The 26,599-nt window shown below is 49.8% G+C and overlaps 1 protein-coding gene across 2 annotated transcripts in view; it reads right to left on the reverse strand.

The window, feature by feature from the left end:
• WHRN (whirlin) overlaps window positions 1-26,599 on the reverse strand; it is an 89,278-nt gene that overhangs the window by 41,901 nt on the left and 20,778 nt on the right. For both annotated transcript variants that reach the window (XM_068974362.1, XM_068974363.1), the window contains exons 2-3: window positions 19,388-19,606; window positions 11,585-11,710 (exon numbers count right to left, since the gene is read on the reverse strand). In XM_068974362.1, the coding sequence (XP_068830463.1) occupies window positions 11,585-11,710; window positions 19,388-19,606 (345 nt within the window). The remainder of the gene's footprint in view (window positions 1-11,584; window positions 11,711-19,387; window positions 19,607-26,599) is intronic.

Genomic DNA, 26,599 nt, shown 5'->3' on the forward strand with positions numbered 1-26,599 from the left:
CTGCCATACCTTCTGCTATTTCCACCACACTTTTACTTTAACATATTCTGAAACGCCAGGAGAATCCTCCAGGCTCCAAATTCAAAAGCAGAGTGCGCAGAAACCCCCAGCAGGTGTCACAACTGTGCTGACGGTAGAGAACCCGAGCAGAAGCAGGGAAGACTGAGGGCCCGGCTGCCAAGGATCGTCAGGCTGCTTGTTTCTTTCCATCACAGAAGCTCAGGGGTTTAGAATCTTGTGGCTAACGGGGGAGGCCTTAGAGCCAATCCCCACCCAGTTTCACCACTTCCTTGCTGTACGATCTTGAGCAAGTGATGACCTCTCTGAGCCTCAGTTTGCTCATCTTCAATTAATGGTACAGCATCTATGTCAAGAATTGTTTAGGGATTCATTAAGGTGGAACCTAAAAAAGCACTTAGGGTGCCAGCCTGGAATGATCACTCAGTGGACGCACGCTGTCACCATTTCTGTCACCATTTCTGTCACCGATGCTCAGCCAGCTCATCACCTGGGGCACCAGGAGTCTTCACCGCCCTCTGTAGCCCACTCCCACCCTCCCCATTCAACACGAGTTCCATGCAGAGCACACAGGGGACACAGATCCAGGCTCTGCATCGCACACACCTCGTTCTGGCCCCCAGATCACCAGTATGTGATGCCCTCCTGAATGCCCACAGAGCTCTAACCACAGGAAAGACTCCAAGGGGCCTGGGGTGCCTGAGGAGGGACACGGCTGCCCACCCTCCCTGCCACTCAGCCGGCAAGTCTCTCTCCAAACTCCGGTCAAGGTGAGAAAATGGACACGCTCAGGAGGCATTCTGTCATTTCTCCTTCGTTTTGTCTCCCTCTAGCCGCATCAGAACACTATAGGTACTAAATCGCAGTAGTGAAAAATGATCACGAGATGGCCAAGACACATTTTTTTTTTTTTGCTACATTTTGTGCTTCGACTTTTGAGGAGGGCCTTCTATGACACACTGAAGTGGCAACAACTTAGTCCAAATCTTATTAATCAGAGATGAAAGGTTTTGAACTGAGAAAGGAAGCACTTTTCTAAAAAGTTGGTGGTTGGATCATAAAAGGAACAAAATGACCAAGGGCCCCCAAGTCATTGTATGCACAACAGGTCAGGGAGAAAGGGGTCTGGAAGGACATGCCAGGTGCTGACAGTTGTCACATCCTGGGCTGGCAGGGGCAGGGGAGGAAGGAGGGTCACTGCAAACCCGAGTCTGCCTGCGTATCATCGGACTCCTTCACAACCACCAAGTGTTACATTTACAACTAGAAACAAGTGAAGATTGTTTTCTCAATACTTATTACACTTGGCTAACTTGATATCTGCCAGGAATCTCCACTGTGAACTCAACAATTTCCCCCTTTATTATTACAAAATACATTGATAGAGGTACTTTGAAATCATGCAAAACATCCTGTTTCTGCTATTTAGCATCCTTTGGTGCACCTTGCCTACAGCACTATAATAGAATGCTCTAACTGTGATTTTCTCTTCCTTTATTCCTGCTATGCTTTTTCATGGCAATGTGTCTTTAAGCAGGAGTTGTCACTTCTCCCCCATTGTTTGATTTATCCTGTTCTTTACGTAATTACGTTAGTATGGATCCCTGGATATTTACTTCGCCTTTGGCCATGGGTGCTTTCAGGCTGACTCTGTACACATATAGTAGGCTGATTGACTGATTGATTGGGTAGTACATCTTTATTTTTCAGTCCTAAAAGATACCCCAGGGTGCTCTACCCTAGACCTGGAATCAATGATTCCTACAAAGAGCCCTGGTTCGTTTCATTTGGAGAATAGTATTTAGAAACTAAGATCTCAGTACTAGCTGTACCCATTTTTATTGGGTACGTCCCCCATCAATGGATCGAGTAGGGAATTATATGTACATGTATTAACTCATGCATGCATACACAGCTGTATTGGTTTCTGCATCTATTTATCTGTGTATATACATACACAGATTTTTTTCTTTTTTGTGAATGAGTCCGAATTGACATCTCCAATAAGTCCAGCACCACGGGGTTTATTCTACTTGCGACCCTTTCCTTCCTTGTGACTTTCTTTGAAAGTAACAACCTGGCTCTCATTATCTAAAATGTACTAATTTTTAAAAACCTGTACAAATGAAGTAGTTTCAGAATTCCTAATCCATTCCCCTTCGAGGCAAAGAAATTTGCCAACTGGAATGCAGTGTCTGAGGGCAGTTCTTCTTGTCTTTGCCTTATAGTATCAGTTGAAACGATGTTTCTCAAAATCACTTCGGTCAGCTTCCTCCTTCTCCACCCCCTTTCAGGGTGGCTACAGGAATCGTTTGTAATACAGTTAGATTCGTTTGTCTTCATTTGTCTCAGTCTGCACTCCATCTATCCTCCAACAACCAGGTTGAGTTTTTAAAAATTTTATATATAGCAACATCACTCTGTGTACAGTTCTATGGGTTTTGACAAGTGCACAGATTCATGTGTCCATCACTACATGCAACCAGTTTTCCATACAAAACCATTTCCCAGGTCTTCTGCCCATTTTGAGAGTTCTTTATACATTCTCAATGCAAGTCCTTTGTCAGGAATGTAATTAGAAAATACTGACTTCTCCAAGTCTGTGGTGTGTCTTTTCATTCTCTTAAGAGTGCGTCTTTTGCAGAGCAACATTTTTAACTTTCATAAAGCCCATTTTGTCCATTTTTTTCTTTTATGGCCCATGCTTTTGGTGTCTCATCTAAAAACTCTTTGCCTAATGCGAGGCCCCACAGATTTTCTCCTGTGTATTCCTGTAGCAGCAGCGCAGGGTTTATTTTACCTTTAGGGCTATGATGCATTTTGAGTTCATTTTCATAGAAGGTGTGAGGTTGAGGTTGAGGCTGAGGCTCATTTGTTGGCGTGTAAATGTCCACCTGTCCCAGCACCATGTTGAAAGAACCACCCTTCCTTTCTCCACTGAATCACCTTTCCACTTTTGCCAGTCATGGGTTCAGTATGCAGAGGGGGGTTTATTTCTGAACGCTCTGCTCCGGTCCACCGGTCTACACGGCCGTCCTCTCACGAGCACCGCACCTTCTTGCTTATCGTAGTTTCACAGTACGTCTTGACATCGGGTACGAAGTCCTCTAACTGCTCTTCGGCTTCAGGAGTATTTTAGCTCCTCTAGTTTCTTTGCCTTTCCAGTACAAAATTTACAGTCAGTGTGTAAATATCTATAAACATTCCTGCTGGGATTGGAATTGGGGTTGCTTTGAGTCAAGATCAAACTAGGGAGACCCGGCATCATAATAATACTGAGTCTTTGTATCCATGAACAAAGTATATACCCATTTATTTAGGTCTTTTTTCGGAGTTTTCAGCATACAAATAACTGTACATATTTTATTATTTATTTGTACCCAAAACTGTTTTTTTTTAATTGATGCTAAATTTCAGTTGTTCATTGTTAGCATACTGAAATGCAGATGACTTGTGGAAATAGTGTCAGACTTTATTTTGGGGGGCTCCAAAATCACTGCAGATGGTGATTGCAGCCATGAAATTAAAAGACGCTTACTCCTTGGAAGGAAAGTTATAACCAACCTAGATAGCATATTCAAAAGCAGAGACATTACTTTGCCAACAAAAGTCCATCTAGTCAAGGCTATGGTTTTTCTAGTGGTCATGTATGGATGTGAGAGTTGGACTGTGAAGAAAGCTGAGGGCTGAAGAATTGATGCTTCTGACTTGTGGTGTTGGAGAAGACTCTTGAGAGTTCCTTGGACTGCAAGGAGGTCCAACCAGTCCATCCTAAAGGAGATCAATCCTGGGTGTTCATTGGAGGGACTGATGTTGAAGCTGAAACTCCAATACTTTGGCCACCTCATGCGAAGAGCTGACTCATTGGAAAAGACTCTGATGTTGGGAGGGATTGGGGGCAGGAGGAGAAGGGGACGACAGAGGATGAGATGGCTGGATGGCATCACTGACTCAATGAACATGAGTTTGAGTGAACTCCAGGAGTTGGTGATGGACAGGGAGGCCTGGCATGCTGCAATTCATGGGGTCGCAAAGAGTCAGACATGACTGAGCGACTTAACTGAACTGAATTGTGTATGCTAACTTTGTGTCCCTCCATCTTGCTACACTCATTATTTCTCGGACTTTTTTTGTAGATTCTTTGGAATTTTCTATGCAGACGAGCAGTCTCTGTAAATGGAGTTTTATTTCTTCTTTTCAGATTTGTATGCCTTTTCTTTCTTTCTATAGACTTACTGCACTGACTACAGCTTCCAGTAGGATACTGAATAAGAGTGGTGAGGGAAGATATTTTTGCCTCATTTCAATCTTAGAAGAAACTGTATAGTTTTCACCATTAAATATGTTATCTATTGCTTTGTGAAGATGCTCTTCAATAGGTTAAGGAAGTCCCTTTTGACTCCTAATTTAATTAGAGTTTTAAAAAATCATAAGTGGATATTGTGCTGTGCTTAGTCACTCAGTTGCGTCCAACTCTTTGTGATCTCATGGACCGTAGCCGGCCAGGCTCCTCTGTCCATGGGGATTCTCCAGGCAAGAATACTGGAGTGGGTTGCCATGCCCTCCTCCAGGGGCATGGTGGATACTGAATATTGTTAAATGCCTTTTCTGATTATATGGTTTTTCTCAGTAACATTAATTTTCAAATGTCGAACTAGCCTTGTGTTCCTCGGATAAAACTCATTTGGCCATGGCATATACATTTTTAATAGATTGTTGGGGTTGTCAAATTTCGATGGGGGTTTTCATATCTAAGTTCATGAAGAATAGTGATCTGTAGTTTTCTTTTCCTGAAATGTGTTTTTCTTGCTGTTATACTGGTTTCATAAAATGGGTTGGGAAGTATTCCCTCACTTTTTATTTTCAGAGAGAGATTGCGTAATAGTTCTTCCTTAACTATTTGCAAGAGGTCATTAGTGAAAGCATCTGGGCTTGAGTTTTCCTTTTTCAGATGGTTTGTAACTACAAATTCAGTTTCTTTGACACACATATAAAATTTTCAGGTTATCTATTTTTCTTTCTTGAGTGTTAGCAATCTATATCTTTCAAGAGATTGGTTCATTCATCTAAGTTGTAAAATTTACAGGCAGAGAGTTGCTTGTAACACACCCTTATTATCTAAGGTTTTTTCTTATTGTTAGAAATATTAAGAGGTAACTTTTGTCATCTTCATTAGGACTGCTATAAAATCAGTCATAATCACAAGTAAAAATACTTTTAAAATATCTTTACTAAACAAGTATTATGTAGCAGCCACACCCTTTTTCCCCACTGAGAATACACAGAATGCATCCTTGGAGAGTATGCCAGGCTCATTCTCTCCCAGCAGGACTATTTCAGGGACTCACGGAGACAGAGTCAGCAGGCAAAGTCACGCTTCCTGATGATGAAGAGGCTCTGTCCAGGGCTCTGTGCTGGGGACTCAGACACCTGAATCCCCTTCTCTATGATCCTCAGCCAGTCCTTCCCCTCCCTCTGGTCTTCAGTCTCCCCAGGTGGGAAATGGGAAGCTTGGAGGCTGAGATCTATGCATATAGATGGGTTCCTGCCACCACCTACCCTCCATCAGGGAAGAGCTGAAGGTGGTCCTGAATGTCCATCAGTACCTTTGATGAGCAAACCTCACTATGGGCCATGGCGCTATTCAGCTTTTTCATCATGAAGGCACGTGTCTCTAAAGGAAAGGGTCTGACTGCTCAGGTCCATCCCAGGCGGTTATAAAAACTACTAATGCCTCTTTGCAGGAGTCATTCCTCAATAGAAGTCCAGTGCTGTGCTGTGTTCAGACCAGGATGCACCATGAAGTAGTGGTCAAGACTGGAGCTTTGGAGTCAAAAAGACCTGGCTTGGGGCCTGCCTCAGCTGTAGCCACTCTCCCCTTCATTCAAGACATCCACCGTATGCCGGGCACTGTCTGGACAATGTGTAAGAACATGCAGTCTCTGCTCCACGCTGCTGGGATCTCAGAGGAGAGACAGTCATTACTCTCTATGTGCTCAGCCGTTCAGTCACGTCTGACTCTGTGTGACCCCATGGACTCTAGCCTGCCAGCCTCCTCTGTCTATGGAATTTTCCAAGCAAGAACACTGGAATGGGTTGCCATTTCCTCCTCCAGGGGATCTTCCAGACCCAGGGATCGAACCCGGGTCTCCTGCGTCTCCTGCATTGGCAGGTGAGTTCTTTATCCATGAGCCACCTGGGAAGCTTATAAATAAGCCCAAATTATGATAGGATTCTAAGTTCCTATCTCACAGGGCTGCAGTGAGGGCCAGAGCTGACACGTGGAGATCACCAGCTCCTGGGTGAGTGCTCCATGAAGGATGCCATCCCAGGCTCAGGCCAGAGAGGACCAGTCAGCAGAACAGACCCTGGTAAAAGCCAGTCCACAGAGAGGTCAGCCCAACCCAGCTGACACACAGCACACGTGACAGAGCTGCAAATAGTGGTCCGTCCCCATTGTCACTGAGACACCCAATCAGCAGCAGGTGCCCCCTGGCCAGCCCCAAGGCCACAAGCAGCACAGTGGTGACCCCAAGAGTGCAGCATTCATGGGAACAGAGTTTCTGCCCCCACAAAACCCCAGCCAGGATGGAAGCCTGGCTCCCGTTGGCAGAAACCAGATGGGTCTTCCACCCTGGGATGACCTCAAGGGTGAAAGCCATGGAGCCTGGCAGGATAAGCTCAGTGATTCATAAGAAGACTAAATGGCCTTTGTTTCCTCTTTCTGCATTCTTTTGATAGTTGACCAATACAGGGTCCTGTGGAGGTGGTGGAACAAAGCACATGGCTTCTAGAGGGCCTGAAGGGCTAGGGCTGGACCCCTGTGTGAGCCCAGGCAAGGTACTATGCCTCTCTGAGCCTCAGTGACGCATCTATGAAGTGTCCACTTATTAAATGCCATCTATTAATGCCCACCAAAGGGCTACTGGGAGGATTAAATAAGCATGTATCTAAAGTGTTTAGCACAATGCCTGGTTCATAATAACTGGTTAATAAATGGCTTTATTATTATTAAATGCCAGTCAACTCTGGCTGTCCTTAAAGGAACAAACAAGGTTTTATGGTCCCTTCTCTGGTGGGGTTTGCTGGGGGCAGGTATAAAGGCATAAGAGAGGCCTAAGATAAATGCCGAGGCAGGAGTCACCCCTGCCAGGAGGGTGGGACAGTTCCAAGTCCCAGGCGGCCACTTCCTGGGTGAAGGCTGGCAAGTGCAGGGCCTCCTCCTCTGAGCTCTCCTCCCAGCAGTGTTCGCCGGACTCACAGGGCCCCTCAGGCGTGAAGAGAGCGGCTGGAAGCCAGGCACTATCGCCCCAGGTGAGCTATTGCCCCAGGAAAGCTCCGCACGGTGGCAAGGAGCCCTATTTACAAATAAAGTTTGTTCTTGGCTCCACCACCCACACAGCCAAACCCCTTTATTCCATTTCAATATGCTTAATTACATGGAAAGTGCACTGGCAATAAAACAGAATTAATCAGTCCTGGATGTTCGAGTGAGTGTAGGCAGGTGTTAGCATATGTGAGGGCCCTGGGAGGGGAAAGTCCAATAGTGCCAGGGAATATACTGATAAAATGTTTTACTACAGTGGGGATGGAAGGGCCTTCACTGAAGGGAGGCATTTTAGGAGCAAATAAAGCTTCTGATTGCCTGCAACTGAGAAGCAGACTAAAGTAACTGAAAAACTTATACAGGATATTTTTCTTTTGCCTTGTTTCAAAACGGAAATCATTTTCTTGTTGCTGCTTCCAGGATTATAAAAGTAGCATTTGCTACATTCCGACACTGTATAAGGATGTAAAGAATAAAATGAAAGTCATCCATAATCTTATCACCTCAGGATAACCACTATTGACATTTTGGTGTGTGCTGCTGTAGATGGTTCTCTGGGTATGTTTTTGCATACGTATACAATATGCATGAGATCCTATAGACACGTGGTTTGGCAGCCTGTTTTCCATCGAATAACACACCGTGGACATCCTTCCATAGTAATAACTGAAGATCTCGAGCATCATCTTTTCACGGCTGCAGAGTCTTGTGTGCATTATATGACCTGTGTGATCTGGCTATTTGCCTCCTCAGCATGGTCTGGCATCTTCTCCCTGCCTGGATTTCTGCATTTAGCCAACACCAGTCTTCCTTTGCATCCTAGAATACTTCTTTCCGCTTCAGGGACTCAGCGTTAGGTGTCCTTTCTGCCCCAAATTCTCCTTTCTCCTTCACATAATTCATCTTTTTCCTTTCAAATTTCCACTGAAATGTTTCTTTCTCCAGGAAGTCTTCCTGGATATCTACCCCCAGACACTCAGAGTTCCATGTGCTTTGCCATCTTGGTATTTATCACGTCTTAGTATTTACTGCAATTAAATACATAGTCGTGAAACTTATTCCCCTCCCCCTTGTCTTCCTACTAGAAAATAAGCTCTTGGAGGGCAGGGGCTGTGTCTATCTTTCTCAGCTCAGAAGCCACAGGGCAAGTACAGTGTCTGGCATGCAGGAATCCTCAGTATATAAGCGCTGATCACGCGGAAGGAAGCGAAGGAGGGGCAGCCAGGGATCCCCACTTCCTGCATTAATGCCTACTTCTTCCTGCCTGCCAAAGGATCTGCCAGCAGGTCACCTACTTTGGCATCTCTCTGTGGGTACAGGAGCCTGCAGGTGAAGGAGAATAGACCATGGTCCTGTGCCTGGGCACCCGCTGGTGCTCTCCGGCCAGAGATAGTCCCAGAGATCTGCCTGCCCAACTGTTCAACTGCTCACGGCCCAGGCTGGGAAACCAAGGCCCAGAGATGGTGACTGCAACCACGAAACTAAAAGATGCTTGCTCCTTGGAAGAAAAGCTATGACAAACCTAGATGGCATATTCAGAAGCAAAGACATCACTTTGTTGACAAAGGTCTGTTTAATCAAAGCTATGGTAAAGGATGTAAAGGACGTAAAGGATGTGAGAAGTGGACCATAAAGAAGGCTGAGTGCTGAAGAATTGATGCTTTCGAACAGTGGTGCTAGAGAAGACTCTTGAGAGTCCCTAGGACTGCAAGGAGATCAAACCAGTCAATCCTAAAGGAAATCAGTCCTGAATATTCATTGGAAGGACTGATGCTGAAGCTGAAGCTCCAATACTTTGGCCACCTGATGTGAAGAGCTGACTCATTGGAAAAGACCCTGATGCTGGGAAAGACTGAGGGCAGGAGGAGAAGGAGGTGACAGAGGATGAGATGGTTGGTGGGCATTACTGACTCAATGGGCATGAGTTTGAGCAAGCTCCGGGAGATAGTGAAGGACAGGGAAGCCTGGCGTGCTGCAGTCCACGGGGTCACAAAGAGTCAGACACGACTTAGCTAGCTACTGAACAACAGCAACAAATAACTGCTTTGTTACTGTTGTGTTGGTTTTGTTGTACAACAACATGAATCCACTATATGTATACATATATCCCTCCCTCCGAACCTCCTTCCCACGCACCTGCTCCCCACCCCTCTAGGTCATCACAGAGCACCAAGCTGTTTCCTGTGCTATGCAGCAGCCTCCCACGAGCCATCTGTTTTACACATCGGTTCAGTTTAGTCTTCTCCAACACCACAGTTCAAAAGCATCAATTCTTCTGTGCTCAGCTTTCTTTATGGCCCAACACTCACATCCATACATGACTACTCGAAAAACCATAGCTTTGACAAGATGGACCTTTGTCGGCAAAGTAATGTCTCTGCTTTTTAGGTATGGTAGCATATATATGGGAGAAGGCAATGGCGCCTCACTCCAGTACTCTTGCCTGGAAAATCCCATAGACGGAGAGGCCTGGTAGGCTGCAGTTCATGGGGGTCGCTAAAAGTCGGATATGACTGAGCGGCTTCACTTTCACTTTTCACTTTCCTGCATTGGAGAAGGAAATGGCAACCCACTCCAGTGTTCTTGCCTGGAAAATCCCAGGGACGGGGGAGCCTGGTGGGCTGCCGTCTATGGGGTCACACAGAGTCAGACACAACTGAAGGGACTTAGCAGCAGTAGCAGCAGCATATATATGTCAATGCTACTCTAAATCCATCCATGGGGCTACACCTTTATAACCTAATCACCTTCCAAAGACCTCACTTTCTACTATCATCACTTTGGGAGCTAGAGTTTCAAGGTATGATTTTGGGAGGAACACATTCAGTCCGTAACACAGACACACAATAATTTTAACCTTTATCATTAATGCCATCGAGTGTATTCCTCATTTTTTTCTGAGAAAGAGATGCTGTATATTATCATTATCTGGGAAGGGAAAGGGAAATTGAGGTGGAGGGATTCTCCAAGGTCACAGGCTACGACAACAAAAGCAGCAACACTGGGGCCCGGACTCCAGACGCAGAGCTGGTCTCATCGTGTTGTTTCCTAAGAGAATCCCCCTGAGCCACGTCACGGTGGAGGGAGTGGGGGCAGTCTCCTGACCCCCACTCTGACCCGCCGTGACCCTTCTTCTTATCCACATGGAGAACCAGCTTCCCCGGGTCAGTGGAGCACTCAGGCCCTTTGTTACGAAGACACAATCTCATCTCCTGCCTTCTTCCCCAGCCTCACACGTGGCTAGTTGCCCATCGGGTCACACATGGTCAAACCACATGGCTCCTTCAGCCAGAAAGCCCTGCAGTGCAGCCCCTTCACACACAGCATCTCGTCCACCGGACTTGGCTCAAATGCCACCCGTACTCAGGGTCACTGCCGCCACAGCACCCCCGGCCACAGGATTTAGCCGCAAAGCATGCTGCTGTTTATCTAAGGGATCTGTGTCTGGGGTCCAGTGTAACACAGTCTCCACCTCACCACCCCCCCCACCCCCCAAAGCCCTGGGGCAGTTCCTGGCCCTCCCCAGCAGGGCATACAGTGTAGCGGTTAAGCCCATGGGCTTTGGAGCTAAGGCTGCTGGGCTCAAACCCTGCTCTGCACACCATCAGCTGCATGACCGTGGACAAGTCTGTTTAACCTCTACAGCCTCAGTTTCCCCAACTGGACCACATGGATAAGAACATCCCACCCCACAGGGCAGGATATGGTTCAGGGAGATGATATGTGTGACATCAAGGACGAATGCTGGGCACGCAGCTGGCCCTCTTCAAGATGAGAGCTAACTGTTGGTTGCCCTGGATTGAATGCCAGCCCTGAAGCTGCCTGATGCAACCCCATCCCAGCCCACAGCTGCCTCTCCTCTTCCCTCTCCAGGTGCCACAATAAACCCTGAAGTCAGGGCCATCACCGGTGTTTACAAAACAGCAGTCTTGAAGAGCCCAGGCTGGCCCGCTGCCCTCAGCGTGTGGGAGGGTGCCCTGTGGGAGGATCACTAGGAAAACTTGGGGCCTGGGAGCAGGGGGGTGAGGTGTCCTGAGCTGTGAGCTGTGAAGGAGAGTCGTGGAGCCAGGGGAGGGCTCCAGGCTGGGACAGGTCCTTGAGGCGGGGTGCTGACCGCTCTGCCGGACGTCACATTGCAATCAGCGGCCCAGAGTTCCACACATAGGAACCTTCCGTCCCTCTCTCCCAGGCCTGCAGCGCGGCGCCCCACCCCTCTCCCTGGAGTCAGGGGTCTCTCACCTTGAGCCCGCTGCTCTCTGCTTCGGAGCCCGGGTCCACGCCGGTGACGTAAATGCCCAGGCCGTACTCCGCTCCCCCGCGGATGGTGAGGCCCAGGGACCGGCCGTCCCCCAGCACCAGGTTCACCTGCGGGGGGAGAGGAGACAGCGTCGGAGGGCCTGGAGGGCACCGGGAACTTCGGGCGCGGGGGCGGCGACCTGAAGAGCCCCCTCCCGTACTCTGAAGGGCACACCTACTCGGGCTTGCAAGGTGTCCTGGAACATTCTGGTTTCTGCCCCATCTCTGCCCCCGACTCACTGAGCGATGTGCGGAAGTCTCTCTCCCTTCCTGGGTCACAGGCAAAGTGAAGTAAAGGGAAGGCCCTGAGGAAATGACCTCTAGGGACCCCCCGGTATTGACACCCCAGGTTTTCATGTTTCCCTCACACCAGGGGGGCCACGGACTCTCTCAGACCCTACTGGCCGCCCTTGACTTCACACCCTTCAGTCAAGGAGTGCCTGTCAGGCCCCAGGCCTCCACCCAGCTCCCGTCCTCTGATCTGAAGATCCAGGCTGAGTCCAGGATCTGGGGCCCACCACCTGGCAGGCCACCCCCAGGGTGCCCCGCCTGCCAGGGGCCCGATCTCCTGGCTCCCTGGGGGTACGCTGCTCTGCCACCCATCCTCCAGGCCACGGCAGTGTCGCTTCAGCAGCCCTTCATTTCACAAACACGGGGAGTGCCCACCGAGCGCAGACCCAGTGCCAGGCCAGGGATGTGGAGATGACCCAGACACAGGTCTGCCCCAAGGGCGCCGAGTCCTGAGGGGCAGAGAGACCAGATCAGAGCCGGATGGGGCGACCTGGGGGCCATGTGGGTGCAGAGAAGGAGCCATGGGCCTGCCTGGAGATGGATGGCAGGGGAGCTTCCTGGAGAAGTGACATCCTTCACGAAGAACCGGAGAAGGGAGGCATGGTGGCTGGAGCAGGAAGCGCTGGGGGAGGTGGGGGAGGCTGAGGGGGTTTGGCAAGAGGCTGGCGCCGAAGCCTCAGGATCCAAGAGGGAGACTGGTGTGCTTGGCCACTTACAAAAAGAAGTGGCCAAACAGTTGAAAGTGCTAGTTGCTCGGTCATGTCTGACTCTTTGGAATGCCATGGACTGAACCCTGCCAGGCTCCGCTGTCCACGGGATGCTCCACGCAGGAATACTGGAGGGGGTTGCTATTCCCTTCTCTAGGGGATCTTCCTGACCCAGGGATCGAACCCAGGTCTCCCGCATTGCAGGCAGATTCTTTACTGTCTGAGCCACCAGAGAAGCAGAACAGCTGAAAACCTACCCCCCAAAAGGACAGAAAACACCCCCAAATAAGTTAAGACCCAGTGGCACGTAAGGGACCCAAAGAGAGCACAGTGTGACTGCTCACAGGAGGCGGAGGGCGAATGTCATGGAGTCAGTTCGGGAAGCCCTTCAACTGGCTATCTCTTTCCGAAAAGTCATTCACGTGACAGTTGTCAGGGGCTCTGCACCCATCAGGCGTCCCTTACATCTGTCACCTCCCTTCATTCTTCAATCCCCTGCTCTGGAGGTCAGGGGGGAAGGAACTTGCCCAGGGTCACATAGCCAGTCCCCTACTGGTCAGGGGGAGGTCCTGGAGAAGACAGACTCAAGTCCAAACTGACCACGAAGACTGTGGGGGAGAGAGCAGAAAGGAACCCGGGGGCACACGGATGGCTGTGTTCCCCCTTTGAATGCTAAAGATGAAAACAAACCCCACGGCTTGCCAGTCACTTCCCCATAAATCCTTTACATGGGAATAAGACGGAGTCTTCATCACAGGACTGTAATAACAGACCTGCCCACAGCAGGGTGTCTGCTTCAATCACCTGCTGGCAACCCCACCCGCGCTTGGCAGGAAACAGAACTCCTCTAAGGGAAGGGGCGCTCACTATGTGAGAGGCAGCCTGGCACAGTGAAAAGGAGACCATGCAGGCCAATAATAAGAATATAAAAATGATAACGCATGAAACCAATTGGTTCCTGAATGTGCTGCGTCTTTCCTAAATCCCTACTCAGCACTTCACACACCTCACCTCCTTTAGTTCTCTTTCCTCTTCTGCGGTTTCTCTTATCATCCCGTTTCCAGACAAGGAGACTGAGGCTGGAGAGGTGAAATGGCCTGGCCAAGATCAAAGAGCTGGCAGCTGGCAGAGCCCAGCCGTTTAACCAGCTCGCGGCATTGCCTCTCAGAGGACTGAGTTCACATCCTGGTTCTGCCCTTTACTCCTGGGTAACTCTGGGGCAAGGCCCATTGCTTTTCTGATCTTCAGTTTCCCCATCAGTGAAATGAGAGCCACACAGCCTAGCTGGGGCAGGCACTGCCATCCTTCTTCCCAACACCCCCCCCACCCCGCTTAGAACCCCAAGGAAGCAATGTGAACAGCCCGGGGAGATGACGTCCATAAATATTTGGGAGCCAAAAAAAGATATGAAAGGTATACCTGGCAGGTAGGCAGTGATGGATAAATGATGGTTGTTGCTGCCATGAATTACTGTGTCCCAGGCACCATCCTCTGTGCACATGATCTATTGATTCTTGAAACAGCCCCATGTGGCTCCTGTGATCACCCCCAAATCACGGCTAGGGAAGCTTAAGTGACTCACCCAAGGTCAGGTGACTCACCCAAGGTCACACAGTCAGGGAGTTCTGAAACCAAGGGTGATACTGTGATTTATACTACGAAATATATATTTTTTGTCTTTGTCCTCCGTCCTGGCAATAAGCTCCAGAAACTTTGTAGATTCCTAAGTGATAAGACCACTAGGAGCATCTTTTGTTCTCATAAGGCAACTCTGACTGGGTGCCTGGAAGGTGTCTGGTCACCAGAAAGACCCAGCCATGATCAGAAGCTTGGAATTTTCAACACCACCCCCATCTGCTTCAATTACCTGCTGGAAACTCTATCTTCCCCATTCTCCAGAGATGGAAGAAGCACTGGAAATGGAGTTAATAACTGGTCATGCCCATATGATGAAGTCTCCATAAAAATCCCAATTGCATGGGGTTCAGAGAGCTTCCGGCTCAATGAACAGGTGGAGGTATGGGGAGTGTGGTACATCCGGAAGGGGCGTGGAAGCTCTGAAACCCTCCCACATACCCTGCCCTACGCATCCCTTCCGTCTGGATGTTCACCTTTATCATGTCCTTTAGGATAAACTGGTAAACAGTAGTAAACTATCTACCTGAGTTCCATGAGTCATTTTAGCAAATTAATCAAAGCTGAGACAGGGTCATGGAAGCCTCTGAGTTATGCCAATTGGTCAGATGCACAGGTGACAAACTAAACTTGCCACTGGCAACTGGAGTGGGGCGGGGGCGGGGGTGGTGGTGGTGCTGTTCCGTCCGACTGATTCTTTAACCTGTGTGACTGGACACTGTCTCCAGAAAGAGCATGTCAGAATTGAGTTAAATTATAAGACACCCAGCTGGTGTTTCAGAGAATTATTTAGTGCAAAAAACCTACACACATCTGGTGTCAGAGCACCGTGAGTGTGATGGTAAAGGAGAAAGAGCACTGTAGGTTTTCCTTATACGGACTTCAGACCCAGTTCCAAACCCTCCTCTCCTTCCGCACCCAGCTGGTTCCCAGCCTGAACCAAAGGGGTGGGTCCCACCTTGTCTCTGCAGTTGCTGAAGGCATGAGCTCGGGGGAGGGAAGAGCTGCTGCTGCTTCAGAGGATCTTCCTGCTTAGCCCAGATTGGGGCCCTGGCTCAGTGACCCTGGTCAGGGGTGGGCAGTAGGGGACATCTGAGTCCTACATTTTAAAACAGTCACTCATGCAATTAATACTTCTGACTAGTCAAGGCTATGGTCTTTCCAGCGGTCATGTATGGATGTGAGAGTTGGACTATAAAGAAAGCTGAGCACCAAAGAATTGATGCTTTTGAACTGTGGTGTTGGAGAAGACTCTTGAGAGTCCCTTGGACTGCAAGGAGATCCAACCAGTCCATCCTAAAGGAGATCAGTCTTGGGTGTTCATTGGAAGGACTGATGTTGAAGCTGAAACTCCAATACTTTGGCCACCTGATGCGAAGAGCTGACTCATTTGAAAAGACTCTGATGCTGGGAAAGATTGAGGGCAGGAGGAGAAGAGGGCAACAGAGGATGAGGTGGTTGGATGGCATCATGGGTTTGGGTGGACTCCAGGAGTTGGTGATAGACAGGGAGGCCTGGCGTGCTCCGGTTCATGGGGTCGCAAAGAGTCGAGTACAACTGAACGACTGAACTGAACTGAAATGAAGCATATACACTATGCCAGGCGTTGATTCAGGCACAGTGAGTGCACCAAAGCACAGAACCAGTGGTGGGGAGAGGAGGCCCTACCATTGTCTCCATTTTATAGAAGAGGAGGTTAAGGCTCAGAGAGGTTATGTAACTTCTCCAAGGTCACACAGCTGGCAAGTGGTGGGGTCAGGATTTGAAGCTAGGCAGTCTGGATCCAGTGTCTTACTCTTCCTGTCATGCAGACATGATCCCGTCTAACCCCCACAACAGATCTGTCCTAGGTGTTTTCATACAGAGACTACATCTGTACTATAGAGACGAGGGGTCAGCACAGAATGGGAAGCTGGAATGATGAACAGCTCTGCCCCCTATTCACCTCTGAGCATGTGACCGTGACTTGACAGCAGACAGGCTTGATTCTCGCGGGAGTTACCTTTGCTCTTCCCTTCTGTTCCTTCCTGCAGCCTCTGGGCTGGTTCTCACACTCCAGTGTAGAGAAGAGCCTTACTAGCAAGGGCTGAAAAATCAGAACTAGCTTCGGTGGGCAGTTGAGTGGCTTTCAACTTATTTGCCTAGGAGGTGTGTCCCCACTTGGGTTGAGGTTAGGCTTTTTGAAGTTCGGCATGGGAAGTCCAGAGTCTGGGGTGGCTATCTGGAATACTGGATGAGACCAGGCCGCTGGAGAGAAGAGAATCGGGCCAAGGAGCCAAAAGTGAGGGCTCCGGAGACATTTCCCCTATGCCCGTCCTCAGTGGGAAGACAGGGGCTCCACACTGTACCAGCAGGAAGAGGAACGGGACAATGGAGAAGCTTCTCCGGTGTGGGTCAGGGCATTTCCTGCCTCCTGAACTGTCTGTGTTCCTGCTGGAGCCTGACTGTCTCAGCTTCTGCCTTCTGCACACACACGTTCATGCACGCTCAGTCACTTCAGTTGTGTTCGACTCTTTGCAACCCTATGGACTATAGTCTGCCAGGCTCCTCTTCTCCCAATAAGAATACTGGAGTAGGTTGCCATTTCTTCCTTCAGGGGATCTTCCTGACACAGGGATCAAACCCACGACGCTTGCATCTCCTGCACTGGCCTCTAGCGCCACCTGGGAAGCCCTTCTGCCTTCTACATTCCTATATAAGTTACTCCAAGACACCCACAGGGCACCTCACATCCTCCCAACCTTCCCACCCATTCAATTCCAGTGCCAGGGTCCTTTTCTCTAAGCCTTGAAGATGCCACATTTACTCCCACCTCAGGGCCTTTGCACATGCTGTCCTAGCCGCCTGGCATTTTCAGTGCTCAGAATGATACACAGCAGCTCCATCTTCCTCTCGGTCTCAGCTCAGAAGTCACCTCCTCAGAGCGACCCTCCCAGCCCACGTCATCTGAAACAGAGGCTCGCTCCCCGTCACTCTCCATCACGCTTCCTGATTTTACTTCCTTCCATCAAGCCTCACCATCTTAATTATCTTGTTCACATATGCCCATTTCTGGACTATCGTCTCATTCCTCCTATGACCTCCAAACTCACCCGTAGCTTCCCCAGGGCAGGGCTTCTTGTCTCCTGTCCATTTCTCCATTCCGACCTCCCGTGACAGCACCAGGTATACCACAGGTGCTCACTAAGCACGGGCTGACTCACTCAACGGATCCTAGTTGCCGCAGCCCCTGAGTCTTGGATTCTGCATCTCCAAAATGTTGCTAACGACACCTACCCCATAGAGCAACCACAAGGATTCAGGAAGATGCTGTAAGCACAAGCCAGCACGTGGCGAGCTCTCCCCTGATCATAATGACTACCCTAAGATCATGCGCTCCAGAGGGAAGGCTTGAGAAAAAGATACAACAAGTTCTCTGCCCAGCCCTGGAAGGCTGGCCTTGAAAATGACTCAGTGCCACAGCCTGTGCGGCTTTCTTGAGACGGACAACAGAGAACAACAGCGCCTGGCGGGGAGGCGGGCACGAGCTCCTTTCTGCGGCCAACCAGCCCTGGCCCCCTTGAAGAAGCCCAGGCAGGCGCTGGTGGTGCACACTAACTGGCTACCCCGCTGCCTCTCTGCCGGCGGAAACCCCCGCCACCTCTGCTGGACCCAGCATACTGATATTTGAGCAAAGAACACAAAACACATTAAATAAATGTTATGGTCTTATCGACAGGAAAGGAGAGCTAAGAAAGAGTCTCCAGAGGGAAGGCGCTTGGCTCAGAGCCCCAAGCTGTGCCAAGGTCTTCAAACATCAGAGAGCTGCTTACAGGAAGGACTTCCTTGGTCCCAGGGGCAACGAAAGGGTGCAATGCAAACAGCACCCCGAATTAACCTTAAAAATCACAGGGGACCATCTCTCAGTCCTTTCTCAATTTTATTAAAGAAACAATCGTGGTCTTAGGGAAGGAAGGTTCTGTAGAAGGCATTGAGGCCCCTGCCCTCTTCTTTGGGTTACAGCATCCCAGGGTGCTTTGGGCTACAACCCATCCCCCACCAGCCACAGTACTGGTGTTTCTGTCAATCAAAGGCACCTTCCTGCCAGCCAATCAGGTGCTCCCTCCCCGATACACGAATGTTCAGCAAAAGGATGCAGAGAACGGAAAACACGGGGACCCCTTTCTTCCTGGGGGCTGCATCCTGAGCCTCAGCTTCAGTTCTGGGCCTGCCCACACACTGCCAGCCAATTCTGACTTTGTGGAAGGTGACCAGGACCAGTTTCCATTCCTTGCAACCCGAGACCCACACTGCAAAAGGTGCCCCGTGAGGCTTGGAGTCCTGGCAGCTGCATGTGGGCATGCACCTGGATCTGGGGCACTGAGGAGTTAAACCATCGCTAGTGTAGACCATCTGAGCGTCCTCTCTTCCACTTCCAGAGTCCTCTTCTGTCCACTCTCGGGGCTACATGAAGACTAGGCTTCAACCATAGGGGGCAATATCACAGAAGAGGGCAGAGGGAGAACGGAGCGGCCCCCCAAGCCTAGAGGGTTCCCTCTACTCTGCCATGGAGAACTGATGCTTTCCAACTGTGGTGCAGGACTCTTGAGAGTCCCTTGGACTGCAAGGAGATCAAACCAGTCAACCCTAAAGGAAATCAACCCTGAATATACATTGGAAGGACTGATGCTGAAGCTGAAACTCCAATACTTTGGCCACTTGATGTGAAGAGCTGACTCATTAGAAAAGACCCTGATGCTGGGAAAGACTGAAGGCAGGAGGAGAAGGGGACAACAGACGATGAGATGGTGGGATTGCATCACTGACTCAATGGACATGAATTTGAGCAAACTCCGTGAGATGGTGAAGGACAGGGGAAACCTGGTGTGCTGCAGTCCATGGAGTCACAAAGAGTTGGACACAACTGAGCAACTGAACAATAACAACAAGGGAATTGAGGGAGATGAAGACCAGAGCCCCTACAAAACCAAGGCCTTTCTTCCAGGCTCTAAGAAGTTTCCCTGTTCTGGGTTTGGCAAGGAGAATGGCAACTCAGTGGCCAGCTCCCCCACCCCGACTCCCACCAGCCCTCCATCTCCAGGAGGCCCTGCAAGGCCAAGGCCAGGAGGCTCACCTTTTTCTCATCCCCGCCTTGCAGGAGGCGCAGGGTGCTCCTCCGGTCACCCTCATGCTGCCGCAGGGCGCTGCCGTGGGGCTGGGGCAGGCCTGAAGGTGGGGAGATGCTGCGGCCCTGGGGGTCCACCCAGGTGTAGATGTGGTTGGTGACATAGCCACCGGGGATGCGCCCCGCTGAGTACACCGACAGCACCAGCTTCTTGGAGCCCTTGAGAGCCTAGAGAGAGAGAGAGAGATACCTGTTAGCAGGAAAGGGGATTGTGAGAGATTGTTCAGAACTTGCTTCCTCTTAGGACCCTGCACACGGAGGAGGCAGCCAGCCCCTACAGCTCTTCCCTTTCCCAGCCCTCAGTTTTGTCCCATGGAAATGAGGACATCTGTCCCTCCCCACCCCACCTCTCACCTTGAAGTGGTCCAAACACAAGAAATAGGACCTCTCAGCAAATCTTTGCTGAAGAGTTAATGGAGCAGGCCTACAACTGCGTCCTTCCGAAGGCCTGCTGGGCTGACCTCTGGGCACATGGAATCTGAATGTTCCCACCATTCCTTACTTGGTATGGGAGGCTCACCATGCCGGGACTATTTGTGCAAACAACGTAGTGGTCTGGAATGTGGGTACAGGCAGAGGTGCCTACATGACCAGCTCCCACATCAAAATCCCCTGCTGTGAGTCTCTAAAGAGCGTCCCTGGAAGACATTTCACACGTGTTGTTGCGACTCAGTGCCGGCGGAATCAAGCCCACCCTGCGTGACTGAACAGGGAGAGGGCGCGGGAGCGTGTGCCTGGCTTCCTGCCGCTCAGCCCTGGGTGCCGTTCTCCACGCTCGCTGAGCTGTGTATCCTTTTGCTGTAACAAATCTTAGCCACTAGCACAGCCATATGCTGAACCCTCGAGCCCTTACGGAAACTGGGGAAGACCTCGATGACCCCAATAGAGGGTTAAGAGATAAAAGTACTGATAATAATGACCATCACTTTATGGCAAAGAGAAGGGGAAAAAAATGGAAACAGTGGCAGATTTTATTTTCTTGGGCTCCAAAATCACTGCAGATGGTAACTGCAGCCATAAAATTAAAAGACACTTGCTCCTTGGAAGAAAAGCTATGACAAACCTAGACAGAGTGTTCAAAAGCAGAGACATCACTTTGCTAACAAAGGTGCATATGGTCAGAATTATGGTTTTTCCAGTAGTCATGTATGGATGTAAGAGTTGAACCATAAAGAAGGCTGAGCACTGAAGAATTGATGCTTTCAAACTGTGGTGTTGAAGAAGACTCTTGAGAGTCCCTTGGACAGCAAGGAGATCAAATCAGTCAACCCTAAAAGAAATCAACCCTGAATGTTCATTACGACTGATGCTGAAGCTGAAGCTCCAATACTTTGGCCACCTGATGTGAAGAGTTGACTCACTGGAAAAGACCCTGATTCTGGGAAAGATTGAGGGCAAGAGGAGAAGGGGAAATAGAGGATGAGATGGTTGGATGGCATCATCGACACAATGGACATGAGTTTGAGCAAGCTCCGGGAGACAGTGAAGGATAGGGAAGCCTGGCATGCTGCAGTCCATGGAGTTGCAAAGAGTCACACATGACTTAGTGATTGACCAACAGCAATAATGGTGGCTTAATAATGATAAAAGGCCTGTATGTATGAGACATTCTGCTGTGTACCTGATACGCTTTATCTCCTGAAATCCTTATGGAATCCAATCTTGGTGAGAAGGGGTTCCATGATTCAGTTGAAGTAAGTTCAGTTGCTCAGTCGTGTCCAACTCTTTGCAACCCCATGAATCGCAGCACGCCAGGCTTCCCTGTCCATCACCAGCTCCCGGAGTTCACTCAGACTCACATCCATCGAGTCCGTGATGCCATCCAGCCATCTAGTCCTCGGTCGTCCCCTTCTCCTCCTGCTCCCAATCCCTCCCAGCATCAGAGTCTTTTCCAATGAGTCAGCTCTTCGCATGAAGTGGCCAAAGCACTGGAGCTTCAGCTTTAGCATCATTCCTTCCAAAGAAATCCCAGGGTTGATCTCCTTTAGAATGGACGGGTTGGATCTTCTTGCAGTCCAAGGGACTCTCAAGAGTCTTCTCCAACACCACAGTTCAAAAGCATCAATTCTTCGGCCCTCAGCCTTCTTCACAGTCCAACTCTCACATCCATACATGACCACAGGAAAAACCATAGCCTTGACTAGATGGACCTTAGTCGGCAAAGTAATGTCTCTGCTTTTGAATATACTATCTAGGTTGGTCATAACTTTTCTTCCAAGGAGTAAGCATCTTTTAATTTCATGGCTGCAGTCACCATCTGCAGTGATTTTGGAGCCCAAAAAAATAAAGTCTGACACTGTTTCTACTGTTTCCCCGTCTATTTCCCATGAAGTAATGGGACCAGATGCCAAGATCTTCGTTTTCTGAATGTTGAGCTTTAGGCCAACTTTTTCACTCTCCACTTTCACTTTCATCAAGAGGCTTTTTAGTTCCTCTTCACTTTCTGCCATAAGGGTGGTGTCATCAGCATATCTGAGATTATTGATATTTCTCCCGGCAATCTTGATTCCAGCTTGTGTTTCTTCCAGTCCAGCGTTTCTCATGATGTACTCTGCATGTAAGTTAAATAAGCAGGGTGACAATATACAGCCTTGATGTACTCCTTTTCCTATTTGGAACCAGTCTGTTGTTCCATGTCCAGTTCTAACTGTTGCTTCCTGACCTGCATACAGATTTCTCAAGAAGCAGGTTAAGTGGTCTGGTATTCCCATCTCTTTCAGAATTTTCCACAGTTTATTGTGATCCACACAGTCAAAGGCTTTGGCATAGTCAATAAAGCAGAAATAGATGTTTTTCTGGAAGTCTCTTGCGTTTTCCATGACCCAGCGGATGTTGGGAATTTGATCTCTGGTTCCTCTGCCTTTTCTAAAACCAGCTTGAACATCAGGGAGTTCACGGTTCACGTATTGCTGAAGCCTGGCTTGGAGAATTTTGAGCATTACTTTACTAGCATGTGAGATGTAAAGGAGGAGAAATGACCTGCCCACACAGCTAGTAAGGGATTCCTTTCCCACAGCAACTAATGTTGAGTGTAGATACCACTGTGACTTGACACTTTCTGGGCCGGGGATGGAAGGACCACAGGGAGAGGTGAACCCAAACTCTGCCCCCTGGGAGCAGCCATACTGCTTTCCCATGATGCACCTGTACTGACATGAAGCCCTTTATTCTGGGAGGTGGTCATTCAGCACTGGGATTAACAAGCAAACACACCCCAGAACCGGGGATTTTGTATCCATGATAGTACCTACACATGGGTAAGTTCATACTGCCATTAAAATCACATTTACAATCATTACAAAGAATTTTAATGTGATAGATTTTACAATCATTACAAAGCATTTTAATGTGATAGATTTTAATGTTAAGTGGGGTCAGAGGCTATAAATCCTGTCTCACAGTGTGATCTCAGTTATGTTAAGAGAAAAATTACACAGGGGAAAGAAATTGAAACCGAGGGGTAATAATGTGCCAAGATGCCAGCAGGCCTTCTCTCTGGGGGGCAGGATTATGGGTGGTTGTTTTGTTCTTCCTGTTTTTCTATATCTTCAAAATGTTCCAGAAGGAAGGCGTAGTGCTTTCAATATCGGAAAATAGCAATATGCATAAAAGGGGGGGCGGCACTTAACTCTCTGAACCTGCAGAGCGCTGTGTAGTACTGACCCCCAGTTCTCTGCACGGACTAAAGGGGTCAAGGGCGGGGCTTTCAGAGGCAGTGGAGAGCCCTGCTTGGGTAGAGTTTCCGGACAAGGACACTGGACCACAGGCCTGGACACTTTGACACCTGAACCTCTTCCAGAGGAGGAAGGTCGGGCTGGGAGGGCCCCTCGATCCCACAGTTAAATGCCAGTCCCCGGGCAGAGGGATAACGAGCAGATGGCAGCTCTCCAAAATCCTGCTTGTAAAAAAGATTTCTGAGAAGATGAGCAAAGAAAGATTTACAGTGTTCTTTTCCCATTCCCCGGGACTCCCCTGACAGAACAATTGGGAAAATAAAATCTCTGTGAAGTTTAAGACGCAGGATGGAGGAAGTCTGAGACCAAGCAAGCTTTTGCTGGAATTTAGCGCACGGCATCCGCAGAAGCCGCTGTGGCCTTTGAGGGGTCTTCCTGATCCCTCTGCCCCGCCCCTGGCTGCCTCCTCCATGAAGGCGCTGCTGCAGCTCTGACACTGCTTCGAAGGGCTTGCATCTTCTCTGCTTCCTCCCTGGGACAGATGGTGAGTCTGAGCCCTCACTCATTCCACAAGGCCTGGCCAAGAGCCTACCGTGTGCCGGGCCTGGAGAGAGCAATGTGAGCGTATCTTCAGGGCACCTGGGCACCTGCAGCCTGAAGAGAGACAAGGCTTTGCTGGGCCCAGAATGTGTGCCTGCCTGTGAAGCCGCTTCAGCCGTGTCTGACTCTTTGTGATTCTGTGAACTGTAGCCCCCAGGCTCCCCTGTCCATGGGATTTTCCAGGCAAGAATACTGCAGTGGGTTGCCATGTCCTCCTCAAGGGATCTTCCTGATCCAGGGATCAAACTCGCATCTCCTGCAAACACCCGCATTGCAGGTGGATTCTTTATCCACGGAGCCAGTAGTGAAGCCCAGGCCCAGAGTAGGTCCTCAGAAAAACCTGCTTGCCCTGGCTGGGTGAGAAAGCAGATTTTTGGCCTCCGCAGGAACCATAACATGCACAGGCATCACCGTGCAGCCACCTTCCTCATCGGATCTGGAAGCCTGAGCTGGAATTTGGGACAGGGGAAGGCAAGTGGAAAGAATGGGACCTTGTGGATTTGGGCAGAACTGGATTTAAGTCGCCTCTGACACTTGTGAGTCCAGGGTCACTGAGGCCGGCTACTTCTGCTCTCAAAGCAGCCCACGTTGGTGGGCGGGGTGGTGGGGGGCACGCGGACAATGCCCACCTCTCAGAATCCTGTGGGTAAAATGGAACACCTAGCAGGTGGGCTTCTGCACACAGTGGGGGCGTCAGCATGTGGTGGAGCCCACTCCCCTCTTCTAGTAGTGACTCCGCATTGAGAAGGCAAACCAGGTGTAGAAAAGCATTATCCAAGGAGTTGGAAAAAAAAAAAAGAAGGTGTCTGAGAGAATGAAAATCAACGCCCAGTGCACAATTTGTATTCTGTATCACTGGCAATAGTGGCGTTTTCTTGGTCAGTTCTATAAATAGGCGAGCAGCAACCTTGAGAATGGAGAGGAGGTTAATGCCTTTGATGAGAACAAGAGGGAAAGCTGGCGCCGGAGAGGGCCTGGCAGGTCACCGAGTCTCCCATGCACCGCCGGCCCCCAGCACACTGCAGAAGGGGACCCTGGCAACCCAAGATGGGAGGGGACACAGAGGCACAGCCCAGACACAGGAAACCAGCCCTGGGCAAGCGGCTTCCTCTGTGCACCTCGGTCTCCCCATCACCAGCCTGTGGGACTAGAAAATCTGAAGGCCACTCTAGCCTGGACCATTCCAGAACCTCTGATATTGGCTCTTTAGGGGCAGGGGGTAAATGTGGGCTTTCACTGGGTCTTGGAGAGCTTGAATATCATCATCGACTGCTGCCTTATTTTTCTGGCAAAACTGCAGAAGAACAGGATTCCTGAGATAGCACTTTCCACACCTAAACAGGCTCTGGGAACACGGTCCTGGTGCCGGGGCCATTAGAATGCAGTGAGGAGGGCTCCATCTGTGGCGCCTTGACTTGACTGTGTGTGTCATGCAGGGAAGGTGGGGAGGAGGGGAAGGTCTAGGAGTGCAGTTTCTGCTTTTTCCTGGCTGTCTTATCTCTCTCTCTCTCTCTCCCTTTTTTTTTAGAAACAACCATTTGCTTATTTTTAAAAGGTGTCCCTGGCAGGAGGCGAAGGGGACAACAGGGGATGAGATGGTTGGATGGCATCACTGACTTGATGGACATGAGTCTGAGCAAACTCCGGGAGCTGGTGAAGGACAGGGAAGCCTGGCATGCTGCAGTCCATGGGGTCACAAAGAGGTGGGACACAACTGAGCAAATGAACTGACTGAATGGAAGGATTAATTCCTAAAGAGAGCTGGCTGGCACTTTCTCGCCCTGAAAGCCCTTCCACCTGCCTGTCTCACTCACTCACCATTGCCACCTTGACCCCTGAGGCTCAGGCCATCTGGAGGATAATGTGGTTCTCGTTCCCGGTTAGGTGCCCAGGCCACTCATTTCACAGAACTGGTGGCTTCTCTCACAGGCAAGCCTCAGTAGCAAGCAGCCTTATACAGCAAGGCAAACTAGAAAGGACTCTGGGTGTGAAACAGACACTCAGGCATATCTCCATTGTGTTCTGCTGGGTGGTCAAGGGCTGTGCCCTTCTCTTGCTGGCCTCGGTTTTGCCAGCTGGCAATGAGCGGGTTCCTAGGTGGTGCTAGTGGTAAAGAACCCACCTGCCAATGCAAGAGACATAAGAGACGCGGGTTCCATCACTGGGTAAGGAGATCCCCTGGAGGAGGGCATGGCAACCCACTCCAGTATTCTTACCTGGAGAATCCCATGGACAGAGGGCCGGGCGGGCTACAGTCCATGCGATCGCAAAGAGTCAGGCACAACCGAAGTGACTTAGCAGCAGCAGTGAGCAGAAGGGAATCCCTGATTGCTAAGGCCCTGCCCCAAGTTAAATTTGAATGTCCTCTGTTTCATTGCTATATTTAGGAGAAATGAGGTTGCTACCAGGTCCTTGAACCAGATCTTGAACCTCGGGGCTCTGAGGTTCCATGTCAGTTGGGAGGGACCAAAAGGGTTTAGAAAACACCAGAAGGGCAGATGAAGCATCTCAGGTGTGGCAGGATATGCACCCCAACTCAGCACTATCACAGCAGCAGAGGGACCTTCAAAGGGACCGGACGGCTGGGGAGACAGCCTCCAATGGGACTGCAACCATGTGTTTTTGTTCTTCATGGGCAGCTGCCTATGTGCGGTAGACAACATCCAAAAGCTGCCTAAAAGCAGTGTGCCAGTACCTGCTGGCGACTGGCGACCACACCCTTCCTGCTGCAGCAGCCTGCAGAATCAGCCAGTTTCCTGAATCAAATGCTTATAAGCTGTGCCACTTCACGCAAGTGACCAACCCTCTCTGTTCATCTGCTTCCCTCCTGGAAAACGAAGATCTCCTTTCCCCACTCTCTAGGTAGAAGAAGCCCATTAGCACAGTG

The sequence above is a fragment of the Capricornis sumatraensis genome, chromosome 6 (assembly GCF_032405125.1).
Source record: "Capricornis sumatraensis isolate serow.1 chromosome 6, serow.2, whole genome shotgun sequence".
Lineage (NCBI taxonomy): Eukaryota > Metazoa > Chordata > Mammalia > Artiodactyla > Bovidae > Capricornis > Capricornis sumatraensis.